Source organism: Amblyomma maculatum, chromosome 1, assembly GCF_055883805.1.
Source record: "Amblyomma maculatum isolate TAMU_Amacu chromosome 1, ASM5588380v1, whole genome shotgun sequence".
NCBI lineage: Eukaryota > Metazoa > Arthropoda > Arachnida > Ixodida > Ixodidae > Amblyomma > Amblyomma maculatum.
Genome location: NC_139344.1, coordinates 132,388,933 through 132,409,416, shown reverse-complemented (window position 1 = coordinate 132,409,416; position 20,484 = coordinate 132,388,933). Strand labels below are relative to the sequence as shown.

Here is a 20,484-nt window from a genome sequence, read left to right as displayed (position 1 = left end):
ATGCCTATGGGTGGAAATACATTACTACAGACCATCTTTTTCTAGTTTTGCCTTTGCAATCTATGCAGTCTTTTCCCTTTCGTATTCGTCCAATAGGGCTAAGTCACTTGTTTGAAGTATACAAGAGGAAACGAGTTGCTTTTCTTGATTTCGCGAAGATTTTGCTGTTGACCTGCTAGGTCAGTGGCAATAACCATAGGTCGAGTGCTGCCTTATTTAGAACCGTTTGCCATCTATCTTTGTTACAGGCTGACATTTCAGAGGTTGCTGGCTGCATAATAATTCTAAGGCCTGTTGGCGCAGTGGAAGCATCTGCGCACGCTTTTAGAGAGGTACCATGCAGCTCCGAATGGGTGCGTTTTTCAACTGATTTTCTATCTTTAAGGAGGTTTCTAGATAATGTCGAGTTCGCATCACCGGGCAATCAGCCTTTCTGCTACGTACCGCCGTTCCGTAGTGTCGGTGGGTGCAGCAGCCGGTGGCATGGACGCCTCGTAGACTGAAGGGACCGGTCTTCGTCGGAAGAAACTAGACTACAAGCAGGTTCCTATATTTATACGCTAGGTGTCTCAGTATCAGCACTGATGACGGTGACCATTGAATAATAAACCAAACTAATATAGGTAACACTCATGCAGTCACACATGGGCAATGATGCATATCACAACTCGTTTAAAATAACAAGAAAATAATAGCTCGTGGTGGCACGTCATTACCGAGCATCCTACGGAGCCCACGCGTCCGCAGAAGTGCATCACCATTCATCGAATTAGTAATCATACCAAGGCACGTGGCTAAACTGCAGACAATGAAGTAGTCAGAATTCGCGCACATAAAAAAAATGAAGCAGACAGAAAGAGAGAAAACGATTATCTGACATCACGGTTGCAGTGCGGTCGAAATCCCGATTCCAGGATAGGGATCTTTAATTGAATTAATGATCCTCATTACTCCGTTGTCTCTCTGTGTGTGTTTCTTTCTTTTTTTTAATGCATAGGCATTGTGACGCCCTCATTGTCGCAGTTTAGCCACGTGCCTTGGTATGCTTACTAATTCGACGGATGGTGATACACTTTTGCACACGCGTGGGCGCCGTAGGATTCTCGATAATGTGGGGCCACCACGTGTTATCATTTCCTTGCTATTTTCAACTAGTTGTAATCTGCATCAGGACGCATGTGTGCCTGCATGAGTATTACCTACATTAGTTCGGTTTATTGTTAGATAGTCAGCGTTATCAGGGAAGATACTGAGAGACCTCGCGTATAAATATAGGACACTGCCTGTACTCTAGTTTCTTCCGACGAAGACCGGTCCCTTCAGTCAACGAGGCGTCCCCGCTACCGACTGCTACACCCACCGACACCACAGAGCGACGGTACCCTCTGCGCAGCAAGGCTAAAGGATAATCTGGATCAACGCAGCTGGAAGGCTGACTACCAGGTGATTTGAACTCGACATTATTGAGACACCTCTTTAATATTAGGAAAGTAGTTGAAAAACGCATTCGTTCGGAGCTGCATGCCACTTCTCTAAAAGCGTGCGCAGATGCTTACCCTGTGCCAAGAGGCCTTAAAATTGTTATGCAGCCAGCACACTCTGAAATGTCAGTCCGTAACAAATACAGATGGCAAACGGTTCTAAATAAGACAGCACTTGACCTAACGGGTATTGTCACTGACCATTAAAGGTCAACAGGAAAGTATTCGCGAAATTATGAAAAGCAACTTGTTTCGTCTTGTATATTTCAAAGATGTGAGTTAGTCCTACTGTGCGAATACGAAAAGAAAGACTGCAGAGATCACGAAGGCAAAACTAAAAAAAATTGTACCTTGTAATGTATTTCCACCCATAGGCTTGTTGCTTTACTGTTCCGCTGCCACATCTAAAACTGATACCATAAATGAAGCGCGACCGCCGCCCTCAGCCAGTTTTGTCTTTCTATCCAGTGCTAGCTTCTCCAGGGCTGAATGAAATCTCCAGTCGCGTCGGCTGAACATTTGCCTCGCATCCGGTAGATATAAGGAGTTTGCTCTTGCAAAAACTTACGAAGCTTCTCACGCAGCCTGAAACTTCGAAAGTATTTTCTTGACTGTCCCTTTGCGAAAGACGAGGATAATTCATTGACCTCACCTGAACTCTGCACTCCTGCAGTACAACGTAATAAATATTTAGACACGTATATAACAGTGGTGCAGCAGGTCATATTAGGACCATATAAAGATAAAGTGCCTTTCCTGCACAATTTATGGTCTCATGAATACGGCAGCAAAAAAATATAAAGGGCACTGCAGAGTCTGCATTGAAGTCATGCGAAAGCACGGATACTGTTGGTGGTTGCTTCTGGTTGCTTCTAGTTACTAAATTGACTTTTTGGTTACACATTTTCGTCTTTGGCACTTTCAAATTACACGCCAATGCCTTCCTATGCCCTTTTTCGGTTCAACCTCCGATTGCGTGACGTCACATCTTCTACTTCATATTAATTCACTTCTTGTGTATTCATTTTGGTCTTTGGCGGTTTCAAATCTCGCGCAAATCGCTTCCTGTGCCTTTTTAGGCGCTACTTTCGGTTGCGTGACGTCACATCGTTGACGTCACAATAATTCATTTTTTGTTCACCCATTTTAGTCTTCGGTACTTTCAAGCTTCGCGCAAATGCTTTCCTATGCCCTTTTGTCGCATTACTTCCGGTTGGCGGGCCGTCACATCCTAGAAGTAACCTCAACTGACTGCTTTAATTAACTATTTCAGTATTTCATACATTAAAATGTGGCGTCAAGCAATTGGCAAATGAGATCATTTCTGCATTTACTTTTGCATTTGTTGCCTGTAATTAATTACCCAATAACTTATTGACCTAATTCTTTTTTCGGACAGAACACTACGTCCCTCTATCGATTACCCTTCACCAATTTTACACCACTCATTATTCTCTACCTGTTCTGAAATACTCAAAACTGCAGCGGACAACTTTTACATTTTTTGCCTGTAAGTAATACCCTAATAAACTTTTCGGATTCACTATTTTTGGACACAACATTATGGCACACTCTATCGATTGACACAACTCATTAATTTCTCTACCTTGTGCTAAGCACATCATGCTGTTGGCAGCTTAAGCGCCATTGGATCTAAAACAACCCAAGTTTTTAAAAGGAGATTTTTTAAACAAATTAGTTTTTACCACACTCATTTTCCCATTTCTTGCAAAACAAAACTTTCACCTTGCTCGTGGCGCATGATAGCCTTAGTTGCTTATGCGCCAAAAAACCCAACACAACACAACACTCATTAATTTCTATCACTTCTCAATTGCTCACAACTACTGCGGACACGATTTTGCTGACGCTGCCTGCGGACAGAAATCTGAACATAGCGAAGTAATGATTTCGATTTAAAACTAGCGACATCCACGGAAATTGTGTAAAGCCGGCAGACAAGGTGGGTGCCATTGTTATTATGAATACGTCAGATTACTTTAGTTAAGGTCTGGGACAACTAGATGACGACACATTTTATAACCGCCTAGATGCTGATCCAACGTCGCAATACACATCAGAGGTCATTGACACACTAGATGTACTGTTGAAGGCTGGCAAAATTACATATTTAGTAGTAAACTCAATGATTTCTCTCAATCCAATTGCCGGCAGATTTTACTTATTCCCAAACGTTCAGAAGAACAACCTAGAGGGACCTATTATACATTCTGCTGTTGGAACGATCACCGAAAACCTCTCGCGCTATGTCAACTCCCTCATTCACACAATTCTTACCAAGTTCCCTTCGAAGGATACCACTCATTTTCTAGCTGATATCAGTGGCTGTAATATCCCACCCGGCTCGCTTCTTGTTACCTTGGATGTCAATTCACAGAATACAAAATACCGCATAGCGATGGTATCCGGTCCGTAAATGCCGCTTATGATGAATACTGCCCTCATAGACCTGTTGATACTTTGACATTAGGTGCTGTGTGGAGCCTCATACTTAAGCTTAAAAATTTCGTATTTAATGATTTCCACTACGTTCAGGTTAGACTTCATTGGGTACCACAATAGGTAATAATAATGCCAATTTCTTCTTGGGCTGCCTTGAAACAGAGTTTCTTGATATTCGTCCGTTAAAACCGTTCTTTTCAGGCGGTTTGTTGATGACTCTTACTCGGCTTCAACTAATAGGTTTCTTGGTGTAACAGTGTCGTTTTACGCTGAAACACAAACTACTTGACTTTATAGAAAAGCTACTTACTGTCAACAGCATGCATCTTCACGTTAACAGCAGCCGTGTAAAACATTGAATACTAGTATTCCATACAGTAAGGCCGTTCGTTTTAAATGATATGTTACAAACCATCCCCCTTCTGCGGGAAAGGCGAAGACCTCCGACATCTCCTAATTAAACAAAAATATCCCGCAAAGTTAATTGACGATGCCGTTAAACGCACGGAAGCATTTGACCGCGAGTCATTACTTTATTCAACAAACGATCGTGTCTCTAAACAGTAAGCTAAGTTGGTTTTTAACCTACTCAGCCTCTCTCTTTAACGTAACAGGTGTTCTATGTAGACAGCACGACATCCTGATGCAAAGTTACCGCCTAAAAGCATCTTTAGGGAACCGCCCAGAGTTGTATTCAGACGTGCTTAAAATTTGGGTGATATTTTGACTTCTTCGAGAACCACCCTCAGTAGTTTTAGAACATCTCAGTAGTTTATAGCACGGCTTGCAACTACCAAATTAAAGGCAAAATCACCCGTGACACTGCCAATGTAATTTACTTGCTTGAATGGTCCACCTACCAGCTCCACTATATAGGACAGACTGCGACATTTTGTTTGCGTTTTAACAATCATAAGGCGCACAGTACAAACCTACCCAACCTACCATTGTCCAAGCATGTAAGCATTCAGGGTCAATCATTCAATCAATTAAAGATCACTATATTGGAATCTGGGTTTAGATCACATTGCGACCTTGAAGTCAGAGAATTTTTAATTCAGAAAGTTAAGGCTGTGTCGTCAGGTATTAACGAAAGCGTAGGAAAGCTGTTTCTGATTACTGCAACTTAAGAAGATCAGCCGCGAAATGGCTGGTATCTTATTACTCCGTTCTCTCTCTCTGTCTCTTTCTTTTTTTTTATTTTGTAATGCGCACGTATTTTGACCACCTCATTGTCCGCAGTTTAGCCACGTGCCTTGGTATGATCACTAATTCGATGAATGGTGATGCACTTTTGAGCACGCGTGGGCTCCGTAGAATTGTCGATAATGTCGTGCCACCACGTGTTTGATTTTCTTGTTTTAAACCAGTTGCAATCTGCAATCATGACGCATGTATGACTACACGAGTGTTATCAATATGTATATTTTGTGGAAGAAGGCCAGGTCGAGACGGCAAGGTCGAGACTGCAAGGCATGGGATGCCGTCCGTGTCCGGCGTTTATTCCGATGGACAAAACCCAAGCGCGCGCCGGAGCCGGCGCCGCGGGACGATGACGATGGTATGTACAAGAGGAAAAAGACGATCATGGTGTGTACAAATGAAAGAAGATCCGTGGAGGGCTCACACAATCTCCGGGGGTCGGAAGCGGTCAGCCTGGCCGCTCCTAATCAACCGATGTACCGCGGCGCACAAACGGCTTCAAGCGAGATACATGAACAATTTCAGTTCAACGGTGGCGTCGGTCGGCTGGGGGATCAACAGGTGTGACTTGGTAGTTTACTGGCAACGTTTGGGTGGTGACCTTGTAGGCCCCAACGTAGCGACTCTGAAATTTATCACTAAGGCCAGGGGTGCGCAGTGGTGTATAGAGCAGTACTTCCTCACCAGGACGAAAAGAGACCACGCGATGCTTCGAATCGTAGCGACTCTTGCGGTCTTGCTGGCACGCTTTTGTGTTGAGGCGGGCAAGATGACGGGATCGGGCCACACGGGATAAGAACTGGGCTGGTAATGATGAGGAGTAATCGGGTGTAGAGAAGAAGGAAGTGTCGAGGATTGTAGTGGGAGGACGGCCGAAAACGAGGAAAAATGGGGAGTAACCGGTAGTCCGCTGTACACCAGTATTATAGGCTAATGTGACGAATGGTAGAACAGTATCCCAATTTCGATGATCCGGTGTGATGTACATGGATAGCATATCCGATAGGGTGCGATGAAATCGCTCAGTCAGTCCGTTAGTCTGGGGATGGTAGCTTGAGGTTGTCTTATGCAGGGCGGATGACGCACGAAGAACTTCGGATACGACTGTCGATAAAAAGGCCGTCCCGTGGTCACTTAGAAGCATCCGAGGAGCGCCATGACGCAATACAATTGACCGCAAAAAGAAATTAGCTACTTCTTCGGCGGAACCAGTCGGTACAGGGGCCGTCTCAGCATAGAGTGTAGGGTGGTCAACAGCTGTTATAATCCAATGGTTACCCCCATCGGAGAAAGGTTGGGGACCATATAAGTTGATTCCGACTATGTCGAATGGCGTGGCGGGACATGGAAGAGGCTGTAGGAGGCCAGCGGGCGAAGAAGTCGGCCGCTTGCGACGTTGCCACAGGTGGCAGGAAGTGACGTATTTAGCTGCGGTAGAAGATAGGCCAGGCCAAAAGAATCGTCTTTTCACGCGGTCATATGTTTTGTTAAAACCAAGGTGACCGGCAGTAGCGTCATCGTGGAAAGCCGCCAGTATACGTGGGCGAAGCGCATGCGGCACGACTGGGAGCCAACGAGTTCCATCAGGCGTAGCGGCGTAGTATGCCATCTTCGAGCTTGAAATTGCGAAGCTGTCGGCGAAGCCTAGCATTGGGCGGTTTCGAAGCGCCGATAAGGCGGTTGATGATGGACCGGCAGTAGGCATCAGCTAATTGCTGCGAGCGGAGTGCGTGTTTGTGTTCAGAATCCTCAAAAGAAACTGTTGTGATATGCGTCGGGGGAAGAGATGGTCGGCTGTGGTCAGAGGTAGAAATGCGTTGTGAAGAAAAACGGCAGGCTGATTCCGTAAGTGGGTAGCGTGAAAGAGCGTCGGCGTCTTGGTGTTGGCGACCCGATTTATAAACGACGTCGAAATTGTATTCTTGCAGGCGTAGAATCCAGCCACCGAGTCGGCCTGTCAAATTTTTCAGTGAAGACAACCAGCAAAGAGCATGGTGATCGGTCACAACCTTGAAGTGCCGACCATAGAGGTAGGGGCGAAGCTTTTGAACAGCCCTAACGACGGCAAGACATTCCTGCTCGGTAGTGGAGTAGTTTTTCTCAGCTGGAGTCAAGGTCCGACTGGCGAAGGCAATGACTTTCTCACGCGAAGTTGCATCGCGCTGCAGAAGGGCAGCGCCAAGACCGTCACCACTGGCATCAGTGTGCAGGATGGTAGGAGCGCTGTCGCTGAAGTGGCCAAGAACCGGATCTGATATCAGGGCGTGCTTTAGGTCGGTAAATGCAGTGTTGCACTGTTCAGTCCACACGAAAGAGCTGCGCACTTTAAGTAGTTCATGAAGTGGCGCCGCAATAGTTGCGAAATGCCTTATGAAACGCCGGAAATATGACGCCAGGCCGAGGAAACTGCGCAAATCTGCAGTCCGTTGCGGGCGAGGAAAGTTCAAGATCGCGCTGATTTTATCAGGGTCTGGACGAATGCCATCATGGCTAAACAGATGTCCCAATATTTTATTTTCCTTCTGTGCAAAGTGGCACTTCTCGGTGTTGAGCTGAAGGCCCGCTGAAGAAAGACACGTCAGGACTTCATTCAGGCGCGTGAGATGGTCGTTAAAAGTTGCCGAAAATATAATAATGTCGTCCAAGTAACATAAACATGTTCTCCATTTTATTCAGATAGGTTTTATGCGCACAAAAAGACGACACAAAAAGACAAGGGAGACAGGACGGAGCGCTCCGTCCTGTCTCCCTTGTCTTTTTGTGTCGTCTTTTTGTGCGCATAAAACCTATCTGAGTATGAACCAACTAGCCCCACAACGCATATTACTCTCCATTTTAGGCCACGAAGTACCCTATCAATCATTCTTTCAAATATCGCTGGTGCGTTACACAGGCCTAAGGCCATAACATTAAACTCGTAAAGTCCATCGGGAGTTGCGAAAGCGGTTTTTTCTTTTTGTCGCCCTCATGCATAGGTATTTGCCAATAACCTGAGCGGAGGTCCAAGGTCGAGAAATATTCGGCGCCTTGGAGAGAGTCAAGGGCGTCATCTATTCGCGGTATCGGATAGACATCTTTACGGGTAATTTTGTTAAGTGCGCGATATTCAACACAAAATCGTACCGATCCGTCCTTTTTTTTAACTAATACTACTGGGGAGGACCATGGGCTTGTTGATGGACGAATAATATCGCGACGGAGCATGTCATCCACATTTTCTTCGATTACTGTTCGTTCCGAGAGAGAAACCCGATAAGGTCGTCGGCGTACGATCGAGTTACCTTCAGTAATGATGCGGTGGTGTGCAACACTAGTCCGTCCCAGTGGTGGGGAAGTGGCATCAAAAATGACTTAATGGGCTTGAAGCAATTCCAGCAATTTTTTGCGTCGGTGCGGCATGAGGTCCGGATTGATTGTCTTCGACAGCATGAGAAGAGAGACGTGCGATGAATCACGTTGCTGAGGTAGCGGGGCGGTGAGCACCATCATGGACATAGGATGAGCATCCACTATGCATGGCAGGGAAGTTCCTTTATTCAGCACGAGGGATTCACGGGATGTGTTCGTGGCAGCTACTATCGCTGAGCCACTGCGGAATCGTACAAGACTTGATGGGAAGGCAATTCCACGTGCAAGATGACGATGAGATGGTTCGATGAGTACATCCCCGTCAGTGATGTGTTCCGAAACAACGGTAACAAGCTTTTCGCACTGTAGAGGCAATGCAGTATCAACTGCGGCAATGAGGAATGACGTCCTTCAGAAATGTCAGATTAAAAATTACTGTCTGTCATATGAATGACACGGTCGCCACAAGAAATTAACGCTGAAGTGGTCGACAAAAAATCCCATTCAAAAATCATCTGATGTGCACACGGTGAAAGCACAGCAAACTGCACATGGTGGCGGACGCCGTCTATAGGAATTCGAACTGTACACTTTGCTGAAGGATGTAGAGGGACGTCATTTGCTCCACGAAGTTGAGGTCCATCATATGGTGTCGTTACTTTCCGCAAACGGTGGCACAAATCAGCACGAATAACAGAAATTGCAGCCCCTGTGTCAATCAAAGCTTCGACCGGTAATCCTTCAGTTAAAACGGAAATCATATTGTACGGGCGATGAGGAGGACTTTTGGTAAGTTCGCATAGTGCAGTTTCACCTCCGGAAACTGCATCGCTTAGTTTTCCCAATGACGGACAAGAACAGTTGTTGCTGGTCGAAGTGGAGAAACAGAGCGGCGGTATGGGGAAAGGGACCGGCGTCGGGATACATTGGCACCACTTGGTTCAGACGAGGATACCGGCGGTGGAGAGGATCGACTAGGTGTCCTGGGAATAGGTCGTCGCTGATAATATGAGGGTACGTCAGTTTCGAAGACGTCGTAACCACGCCGCTCGTTCTGAATGCGTCGACGACAGAAGCAGGGTATATGTCCTCGTATTCCACAGTAGTAGCACACTGGGCGAGAGGGGCGCCAAGGTGCGTAATAGTGTGGCGTAGGCTGAACCGTCGTCACGGCGTTCATGTGGTTGTAGGGCGATGCCAGTTGGGGCGGCGGAACAAAAGGAGAGGGTGATGCTGTGACGTGCGCGTAAGTCGATGCTGGGCGGGGTGCAGGAGGGTCGGACGCCATATGGTCGTGTGATGGTTGCCAGCTCATCTTTAATGATGTTGCGGAGACCGGAGTCATTAGAAGGTACGGAAGAATGATCGCACCCATGTCGACAGACAGGCTTGAGGGCATGGAGCTCCTCCCGGATGATGGCTCGAATCAGTGCCCGCAGATCCAGGTCAGCAGAGGTCGGGCCAGTAGCAATGCCGGACTGCAATCGGGAGGACTGCAGCTGGTCGATGCGTTGGCAGGTCGCAATAATGGCGTCAACAGTAGAAGGATTCTGGGCAATCTGGTCGTTATAAGCCACATAATTATTTCCTTTCAAGATGTGGTGTACGCGTTCAGGTTCCGGCATGGAGAGACTAATACGCCGGCAAAGTGCAAGTATGGCCTCTATGTATGACGCGTACGACTCATCGGGACCTTGGAGGCGAGGCGAGCTTGTTCTTCGCGACCTCAGTCTGAACTGCTGGGTCCGGAAATATTGGCAAAACTGCTGCTTGAATGTGGTCCAGTTAGTGGTGTGGGGTTCGCGGTTAATAAACCAGGTTCTGGCGACCTCAATGAGGTAGAAAGAAACATTCAGAAATTTTAGAGCATCGTCCCACCGGTTGTAGTTACTGTAGCGTTCATAGGTGTCCAGCCAGTTATCGACGTCTTCATCGCCACGACTAGCGAACAGCGGCGGGTCGCGTTGTCGTATGGGCACAGTCGGAAGGGCTAGTGCACCCGAGGTAGAGGGTCCTGCCGATTCGTGGGTACTCTTCGTAGACATAACGATGGTGGTAGGCGGTAAACAGCGACCGAAACGTAGCTCCAGCGAGAGGCAGGGCACAAAACGGCAAGGGGATCAAGTCTCACCTCCACCATTTGTGGAAAAAGGCCAGGTCGAGACGGCAAGGTCGAGACGGCAAGGCAACGGATGCCGTGTCCGGCGTTTATTCCGATGGACAAAACCCAAGCGAGCGCCGGAGCCGGCGCTGCGGGTCGATGATGATGGTATGTACAAGAGGAAGAAGATCACGGTATGTACAAATGAAAGAAGATCCGTAGAAGGCTCACAATATGTGTAATATGTATATACTTGTATATATTTATGTATTTCTGCATACCATGGGTAAATAGTAATCGTTAGAGGCTGGGTTAAATATACGGCGAAGATTTTAAGTGATTTTAAAATGCGGTAGACTCAAAACAGAAACAATATTTGCTGGAACACAGTTTGTGTTCTACCAGACAGAACTTGCGGCAAAACCCCTGTAATTACGAGTGGGAGTAACAAAAGTTCACTAATTAACTTTTTAATTATCAGAGTTTGGCGATTAGTTCCAGTGGGTAGCTTTAAGACGTGAACGAGACGATGCCAATTCAGTTTTTCAAACGAAGAAAAACTCGTTTTTCTTGAGCCATGCAGCCGGATGAAATCTGAAACGTATGTACTAATCTTCCTAGGTACGGAGCCTCGGCGCTTTGCTTTGGCCACAGCCGGCGATATCGTCTGCTTCGTCGTGTGATGTAAGGAAAATGATATTCGTCAGCTATACCAACGTCGCTGTGGAAACACTGATAAGCTCTGTCCTGGAACTCTGCCTGTCGGGTTACCTTTGGAAAGAACGCTTAAATCTTTTTAATTGATCGCTAGCATTGTGAATGAAATACCGCTACACTTGTATCGCTACACTTGTAGCGTTTAGATGGCTCTTAATCGCTAAATTGTGCCAGTATATTGACATGCATTGCATTATTTTGTCGAGCGTCTATTTCTTCTACGCAGTATTTATTGGCTTGTCAGATGAAAAAAAAAAGGAAAAAAATATTCGTAAGTTGAAAAGATTGCTGAAAACATTGGCATTTCGCCCGGACTGCTTTGCACAAGTGCGCTGGACACGGTTTCTGTGTGCTGGATCACACACGTCTCCTGTTATACGGATTAGTGGTCCTCGACGGCCGATGTTAAGCCTGCACTTTCTAGTTGCCTGCATAAAAACGAGGATTAAACCGAACTGGTTAACTTTAATGACTCAGCTCGTTGCAGCTCCACTTGCATGCCCACGAAAGCAATAATCCTTGGGATGGCAGGAAATGAGTTGCACATGATGTGTTTGAACTTATTGCCGTCCATTATGATACACAGAAGAACGCAGTCTCTAAAGAACTTCAATGCAGAAATGAGCATCTCTCCGGGAATCTCCTCAGCTAATGCATTGACGTGCGACATCAGGTTTTCGAGGTTGGTTTACCGATATCTTGAAAACTTCGTACTTAGCATATCCCCAAACGGTAACTAGCAGTGAAAAATCGGGCTACCTTGGAGGACAGTAACCTCTCCCCCCCCCCCTCTCCCCCATCCACTGGCAGGGAAATGTGCTTGCCAGGAATGGCGAAAGTCTCTACGGGGCTTCGTCATGCTCAATTCATTATCTGCTTTCTTTGTCCAACTAAGACTGGTAACTCAGAGTGAAATTTATTGATACTCCTTTTAGACCGCAGTCTGCGTGTGTTCTTTTTGCAACTAAGGCTTCCTTCAATGAAGTAGGGACTGACAATACGCCTGTTACTTATGCCACACCAAGCATTTGCCGTCCACCTTGCATGCTTCTTGTGCTGACGTAGCAAATGGTGGTTATTGTCGCACCAATAATGGCCATTGTGCGAAATGAGATTCATGTCCTTGCAATAGTGGACCTCGTCTGTCCGAAGAATTATACTCAGAAACTCCGGTTATTTATCACATTTATTTAGCAAAACTTTAAAAAACCGAGCACTTTCTTAGTCATTTGATGACAGTTCTTGGTTAAGCCGCACATTATACGGTGACAGCTGTGTCTTTAAAGTGGCCCCGAAACTTAAGCCGCGCTGTATCCCCACCCATTGGAAATTTACCTCACACTGAGCTTCCAGCGTGACAAAACGTAAGCTAGAACACCGATGCCAAAATGATCGGTTCCACTAGGTGACGATTTTCCTTTTGTAAGCATGTACTGATCCAGTATATTCTTGAATCAATTAAATATTGATATGAACTTGATACGATTCGGCACACAGCGGGCACGATCCTGGGTAGCATACAGTCTTAAAGTCGGTTCCGCGTTCTTTTCCGCCCTGAAATAGGGGCTTACAATATCTACCTTCTAGGCGTTGAAGTTTCAGAGTGGTGCTGGCCTGCCCATTCCCACAATTTACACGGTGCGACGTGACCGTTTAATCTTCGGCGGCACTTCCGCACATTGAATATAATTCGAAACACTGGCACTACAATGGGCTTGTCACACGCGAACCTAAAACAAGGGCACCTCAAATCCAAAAGTCAGCATTATTTAGAAAAAGAGGCAAACACATGGTTACAACAACCGCAAGAACAACAGCCTCATAGCATGCAGCCACTGCCGAGCAAGCACCCCTTGCCACGCGGACAAACCTTTGTTTTCCGAACACCATTAACCACATTCGCAGGGATTATAGGAGACTGGAAGCTCAACCTAATTGAGTAAATGAATGCATGATGAAGGCTGGAATCGAGTTCGCCGGGAAGGCATAACAGAAGAGGAGAATACAAAATAAAACAGCGGATCAGCCTATCTGGGCTTTAAGAACCGATGTCGTCGTGGCATTATTGTTTGCTTCTTCGGGCGAAGAAGCACACACTAATGCCGGATGCTGTCTGAGCTCAAACGCCCAGGTTCCCTAGATGGGAAATCAGCACAGGCGTTTCGAATTGGGTTCTGCATTCATTACAACACGTCAACTGCGAACGTTGCGCTTGGGCCATACTTTTGGCGCTCCTTGCGCGTTCATTTTTGGATACGTGCGAAACAAAAAACAAAAAACCGTCGGATTTCATCATGCTGCGGAGCCCTAGAAAATGTTTTTTATTCGTCTCAAAAACGGATGTGACATTGTCTGGACTATGGCATCAAACTGCCATTGGAACTCACCGCCTAATTAAGATAATCAAAAACGTTTATTCCTGGAAATTTGTTAATTGCACTCATAAATAATATATCTGCGTACATCATCATCATCATAAGCCTGACTATACCCACTGCAGGGCGAAGGCCTCTCCCATATTTCTCCAATTAGCCCGGTTCTGTGCTAGCTGCATCCAGTTAACCCCTGCGAACGTCTTAACCTCATCCACCCACCTAACTTTCTGCCGCCCCCTGCTACGCTTTCCTTTCCTTGAAATCCAGTTTGTTACCCTAAGCAGCCATCGGTTATTTTCTATTCGCACTACATGTCCTGCCCATGCCCATTTCTTCTTAATTTCCACTAGAATGTCGCTAACGTGAGTAATTTCTCTGACCAGCTCTGCACGCTTCCTATCTCTTAATGTTATAACTACCATTTTTCGTTCCATAGCCCTTAGGGTTGTCCTCAACTTAAGTTGAACTCTCTTGGTTAGCCTCCACGTTTCAGCCCCTTAGGTGTTTACAGGTAAGATGCAACTGCTATATACTTTCCTCTTTAGCGATACCGGTAAGCTGCTATCCCCTATCGCATACATCTAGTTTTTGCCTATGCCCAATTTCTTTACCGCTTTAAGGCTTCCCCCGTTCTTTACGGCATGCTCAATTTTGTCCATGTTATACTTCCTTATATCGGCCACCTTGCGCTTATTGATTAGCTTTTATATCTAGGCCAATTCAATCTGGTCTGTTGGATTGGAAGCTTTCATACTCTGGCTTTTCTTAATCAAATCTTTCGTCTCCTTAGACAGCTTACCAGTATTCTCTCTACCTATCCTACCGCCTACTTCTACCGCACATTCAGTAATGATGTCACTGAAATTATTGTTCATTGCTTCTAGGGAAATGTAGCCATCCTCATTTAGAGCTGAAGATCTATTCTGTAGCGAAATCTTGAACTCTTCTGTCCTCCCTCTCATCGCTAATTCATTCATGGGTTTCTTTCTTACTAATCTGTTGCGTTCCTCCTTCATATTTAGGCTAATTCGGGACCTCACCATCTTGTGGTCACTGCATCGCACTTTCCCGATTACCTCTACATCTTGCATAACGGCGGGGATTGAACACATTATGAAGTCAACTTCATTTTTAGTCTCCCCGTTGTGACTTTTCCATGTCTATTTCCGGTTCTTCCGTTTGCTGAAGAAGGTATTCATGATTCATAAGTTATTGCGCTCTGCATACTAGTAACTCTCCCCTGCTATTCCTAGAACCAAAGCCATAGTCACCTACTGCCTGGGCTCCTGCCTGCTTTTTCCCTACCTTGGCATTGAAGTCGCCCATTAGTACAGCATACTGCGTCTTTACGTTTCGCAGCCCCGATTCTACATCTTCGTCGAAGCTTTCAACTGCCTGGTCATCATAACTACATGCAGGTGCATAGGCCTGTACAGCCTCTCACTGAGCGCTTGCTGAGCACCGCCGGTTCCATTCGAAGGGCACGAAGACCCGATGGGGTCAAAAAACGCACTGCTACGGCTGTGAGTATACCTTTGAAGGAGCCAATGAGGTAATTGTTTATAACCTCCATGGAAAGGGCGACCAGGTATTAAAAAAAAAAAAACTGTCATATGCATAGGAATACAGGAAGTGGATCGGATGAGGGGGGGGGGGGGGGGGGGTGCTTTTTGTACACTTATATTCGACAGACTCCAACAATCATTAATGGGATAAATTTTACTGAACCGTGGGAAAACTTTATCTGCAAAGTTGTGGAGCATCACCAAAATTCCACTCACGCCTTGGCTCAGTGGTCCGAGCATTATTCACACTTTCGTCATTTGGTTTACGCTCGAAAACTATGAGTCTAATGATATAGTATGCGCTGCAGAAGATAACAGTTGACTGTTCCTTGCGATAAGACTAAAGGAGGGGAAAAATTGGTCCCATTACTGAGTTTCATAACTGTCACCTCCTGCGCGCTGATCGTACATCTCCTAATGGAGGCCTCCCTAAGAGAGAACAAAGCACATGTAACGGCGAAGCCAAGGCATAAATTTCTCTGCCTGCGATTGAGATTAGAGATGAAAGCGTCGTCCTAACCTACAAAGGCGCCGAAGGCCAAGAGGCTACAAGATTGCCAAAAGAGATAAAATGGCTAACTACGCCTCATGGTAACTCTTCGAGGTATCTCTGGCTCACATCTCGCTGATTACGCGACGCCAGATGCATATCATAGAAATTTTTAGTGCTTGCAGTGGTGCCCTTGATGTTGTATCCTGGACTAAACTCTTTCCCAAGCTTCCTCGCCACCGCTTAAACATGGTTTCCTCTAAAAAGGGCGCCGCGCCGCCACTATGACAGATTTAGTTAGAATTTCTGAGGACGTCTGCCTCTTGGAGCGACTTTTTCTTCTCCTTTTTCTACAAGAAGGCATGCTTGATGGCGTCAACCATATTGAACGCAGGTGATGTCAGCATGTGTATACGTGATTGGTGGCCCGTGAAAAGGGAAAACAAAACCATTTGCCGTTGAAATGCGCGCCATTTAGTTTTTATTTGCAAAAGCTATAAAAAAAATCGAGACGAGGAGCATATTGAAAAGTGTTTTTCCCTACTCTTCGCAGATATACTTTGCTGTGCCCCTGAATGGATGACTGAAAAAAAAAAAAAAAAAAAAAAAAAAAGATAAAGCGGCCGACTTTTTTTTCTTTTTCTATCTATTATTCTGCATCTCCGCGTCTGATAGCTGCAGACTGGCACGATATCAAATACCACGCTCACATATCGACAATAAGAGAAAGTAACGAATAGAATAGTTAAAAAATAGCTGTGTGAAAGCATGCGCAAAATATGCCAATAGCGGTGAGAATGTATGACCTGGTCTAACGCGAGCTTATTGGAATTGTAAAAACTCTGCCCCTTCTTTTAATGTTTCTCTACCGTTAAATATTAATTAAAATAGTTTACTACCTTTTCCTAAATGAAATACGTATAAGTGGTGCCGAGAAAAAGGCCTAAATGAGCAGGAAGAAGTGGTGTTTGGTGAGCATCGGCGAGGATGTTTGCCCTGTTGCAGACGAGACATAACATTGAGGAACAAGAAGTGTGCCCGTGCGAAACAAAGGCGTGTCGTCAAAACGCATTCGCAAGACATCTCGCCAACCAGCCGAAGCCACGGCAAAACTAAGTGGCAAATAAAAGTTTACGTCACTGCGAAAACTATTCAGATAAAGGAATTTTTTGTACTCTTGACTTGCGTCGTCTACTGGGCCAGTACATGAAAAGCGCCAAATGTAACCCATTTATATCTGACGCTTAAAAGGTTTACTATCTGAAACATTTGCCCGTACCGAGGGCGAAATGCCGACTGGCTTCTATTTAAGCCTAGTGGCGAATGAGCGTCTGGTTAGCGTTTAAGGTCTCTACTGCAGTATCGATTACGGGCTGAGCTCTATAGTTACTGCGCTGTTTCCACGCACCGTTACATGCATTGCACCAACTGAAAGGGCTGCTGGTGTACATTTCACACACCCCTCCAGAACCTACAGAACCTGGAAGCCTAGCAGCCCCAGTCGCCTGCCACGCACAAACGTACGAGTCGCATGCAGCAGAAAACCATTCCATCGAAGAGTTTGTCTCTACGCCCGCTCCCTCCCACCGGAATTCTTTCCATATTTTCTTTTCTCTATATACGGGTGCGGACCTGCGGCATGCTTTCTTCGTCTCCTTTCCCCCTCTCGCCTACGCTTTGCTCTTCTCTAAAGTCCCTTTGGGCTTTACTCTTCTCAGCTGCTGCTCGTTGTGCAACTCTTTTATTTTTCCGCTTTTCTTTCGTTCGAGTGATTACATTTTTCTCGAGAGTGCATGTCTGCGCGCTCTCCCGCCCGCACCCGATGAAGTCATTCTAGCCTGGTTTTGTCGCATGGCAATACGAGTCCCTTCCCCCATCAAAACCCGTGGGGCCATTCAGCGTGCCCAGGGTCGAGCCTGTCAGCACGAGTGGGGCCTTCCGGCACGAACGGAGCAGGAAGAAACGCGCCGCCGTCGGCGCACCTTGCGCTCCATTGTGGAATCGAGCGCGTAAGAGTGTGCGAGCACCTGCCGGCAGGGCTTCCTCCCTGCTGCTTCCACTCCCTCTTCCCCTTTCGTCCTCAGGAAGGAAACTTTCTGTTCCCGATCCACGGTTATCTCCAAAAAAGGCGGTATCTTTGTTTTCACTATAACGCTATGCCTCTCCACCCGTCCTTCCCGGCATTTTCATTTTTTAAAATTCTGGCCGTTCCAGGATTCCACGCAACTCCACGTCCACGTACGGCAGGGAGCCACGACGACGATCGACGCAATGCTGCCTGACTTAACCAACGAGAACAACTTTGACCTGCAGCGGGCAGAGGAAGCCCGATGACTCGCATGACTGCGTATTAAAGACCAACAGCCCACCGACACCCGGTGATACAACTTATGGCAACGCCACGCTGAGTAGAATCCAGGAGACCATGTGTGGGTTTGGACTCCAATTCGCCGCCGTGGACTAAGTGAAAATCTACTGCGTCCATACTTTGTGCCATACACAAGTAATTCCCGACGGTACTACAGCATCACCAATGGCAACGCGCGCGTCCAGAAATGGTACATGTTGTTCGTCTGAAGTGTCATTACGCGCGTTAAAAATTCCGCGATTTTTAAACTTTGCAATATTTATATATAAGTTGCTTTGTTTATTTTGGGGCATCGAGACGATGCCTTTTTTTAAAGGGGAGTAATGCCGCGAAATCTACCAAACAGTATTTGTTTTTCTGCAGCCGCCAGCATGCGGCCTTATCACTGTTTCTCGATCGCGTATCAGTTCTGTATTCTTTGTTAATGATCGATGTCGTGAGACGCACATTTATCAGTTTCGTTGTCGCGCAAGATGCGTCGAGATCTGTCTCGAAGATTGCGATTATTTGCGCATGTTTCTAGGAACTGCGGGAACGAGAGGTTCAGGCGAAACGGCAACGGCGGACCGTGAGCCCGGAATTCAGGGCAAGGGAGGCCGAGGCAATGCATCTTAAACGTGCCGAAGATGCATACCGAACGGCAAGGGAAGCCGCAGCCAAACGGCAGCAACGACATTCAAACGCCGCGCTGAGAGCCAGGGACAACATCAAGGGCACCACTGCAAGCACTAAGACTTTCTATGATATGCATCTGGCGTCGCGCAATCAGCGATAGGCGAGCCAGAGATACCTCGAAGAGTTACCATGAGGCGTAGTTAGCCATTTTATCTTTTTTGTTAATCTTGTAGCCTCTTGGCCTTCTGCGCGTTTGTACGTTGGGGCGACGCTTTCATCACGAATCTCAATCGCAGGCAGAGAAATTTATGCCTTGGCTTCGCTATTACATGTGCTTTGCTCTCACTACGGGAGACCACCGTTAGGAGATGTACTGTCAGCGCGCAGGAGCTGACAGTTATGAAACTGAGTTATGGGACCAATTTTTCCCCTCCTTTAGTCTTATCCTAAGGAACCGTAAACTGTTAGCTCTTGCAGCGCACACTATATAATTAGACCCATAGTTTTCCAGCGTAAACCAAATGACGAAAGTATGACTAATGCTCGGACAACTGAGCCAACGCGTGAGTGATATTTTGGTGATGCTCCACAACTTTGCAGATAAAGTTTTCCCATGGTTCAGTAAAATTTATCTCACTAATGATTGTTGGAGTCTGTCGAACATAAGTGTACAAAAACACCCCCCGCCTCCCCCGATCCCCTTCCTGTATTCCTATGCATATGAGAGTTTTTTTTTTAATACCACTTCGCCCTTTCCATGGAGGTTATAAACAATTACCTCATTGGCTCCTTCAAAGGCATACTCACCGAAGTAGCAGTGCGTTGTTGCACCCCATCGGGTCTTCGTGCCCTTCGAATGGTGCCGGCGGTTCTCAGCGAGCGCTCAGTGAGAGGCTGTACAGACCTATGCACCTACATGTAGTTATGATGTCCAGGCAGTTGAAAGCTTCTACGAAGATGTAGAATCGGCAATGCGAAACGTAAAGACGCAGCATACTGTACTAATGGGCGACTTCAATTCCAAGGTAGGGAAAAAGCAGGCAGGAGACCAGGCAGTAGGTGACTACTGCCTGGTCTGAAGTCTGAAGTCTTCTTCTCCTGTGTTCCCGTCACGTTGTTTGCACGGTCAACCTATAATTAATCCCCAACAAGTCCAATCTGCTGTCTCGTGTAGCAACCCGCGATACATTAGTGATGCGGGAGAGATCCCACTTAGGATCTCAATCTACTCTGTCCCTTGTAGCAAATTCAATGGCAGCTGATAGGGCATTATGCTTCAGCATCTGGACTTTTTAACCTCAGCGCAGCTTTCATTTCAGAGGAAGCGAGTGCATTTCCACTCCTCGCTGCTGTCTTTGCCTGATGCGAGCTCAGCAGATAAAATTAGAGGGTCTCTTAGATGTCTGTTAAGCGGAGGACGGCGAAAGCCTACTCTGCTCCTATCATTTGCCTCTCATCGTTTGCCACAGTTCGTCATTTCAAGTCGTCGTTTGATATATTGGTCGTTTCTAAGTCATCATGAATCTGCCTGCGCAGTCATTGTAGTCCTTGTTACATATAACTAAGCAGGTTACTCATTTAGAAACAGCTGTGGTCATTACATGTCGTCGTTTCATATATTGGTCATTTCGTAGTCAACTTCCGCCCATTGAATATAATTCGAAACACTGGCACTACAATGGGCTTGTCACAGGCGCACCTAGAACAAGGGCACCTGAGATCCAAAAGTCAGCATTTTTTAGAAAAAGAGGCTAACAC

At 46.3% G+C, this 20,484-nt stretch overlaps 1 protein-coding gene across 1 annotated transcript in view; it reads left to right on the top strand.

Moving 5' to 3' along the window:
- LOC146203950 (uncharacterized) overlaps positions 1-18,106 on the top strand; it is a 46,474-nt gene extending 28,368 nt beyond the window's left edge. Inside the window, exons 2-3 of the mRNA XM_084603725.1 lie at positions 1,295-1,443; positions 17,958-18,106. Of these exons, the coding sequence (XP_084459851.1) occupies positions 1,295-1,443; positions 17,958-18,077 (269 nt within the window). The 3' untranslated portion in view covers positions 18,078-18,106. The remainder of the gene's footprint in view (positions 1-1,294; positions 1,444-17,957) is intronic.
- Positions 18,107-20,484: the final 2,378 nt, after the last annotated feature.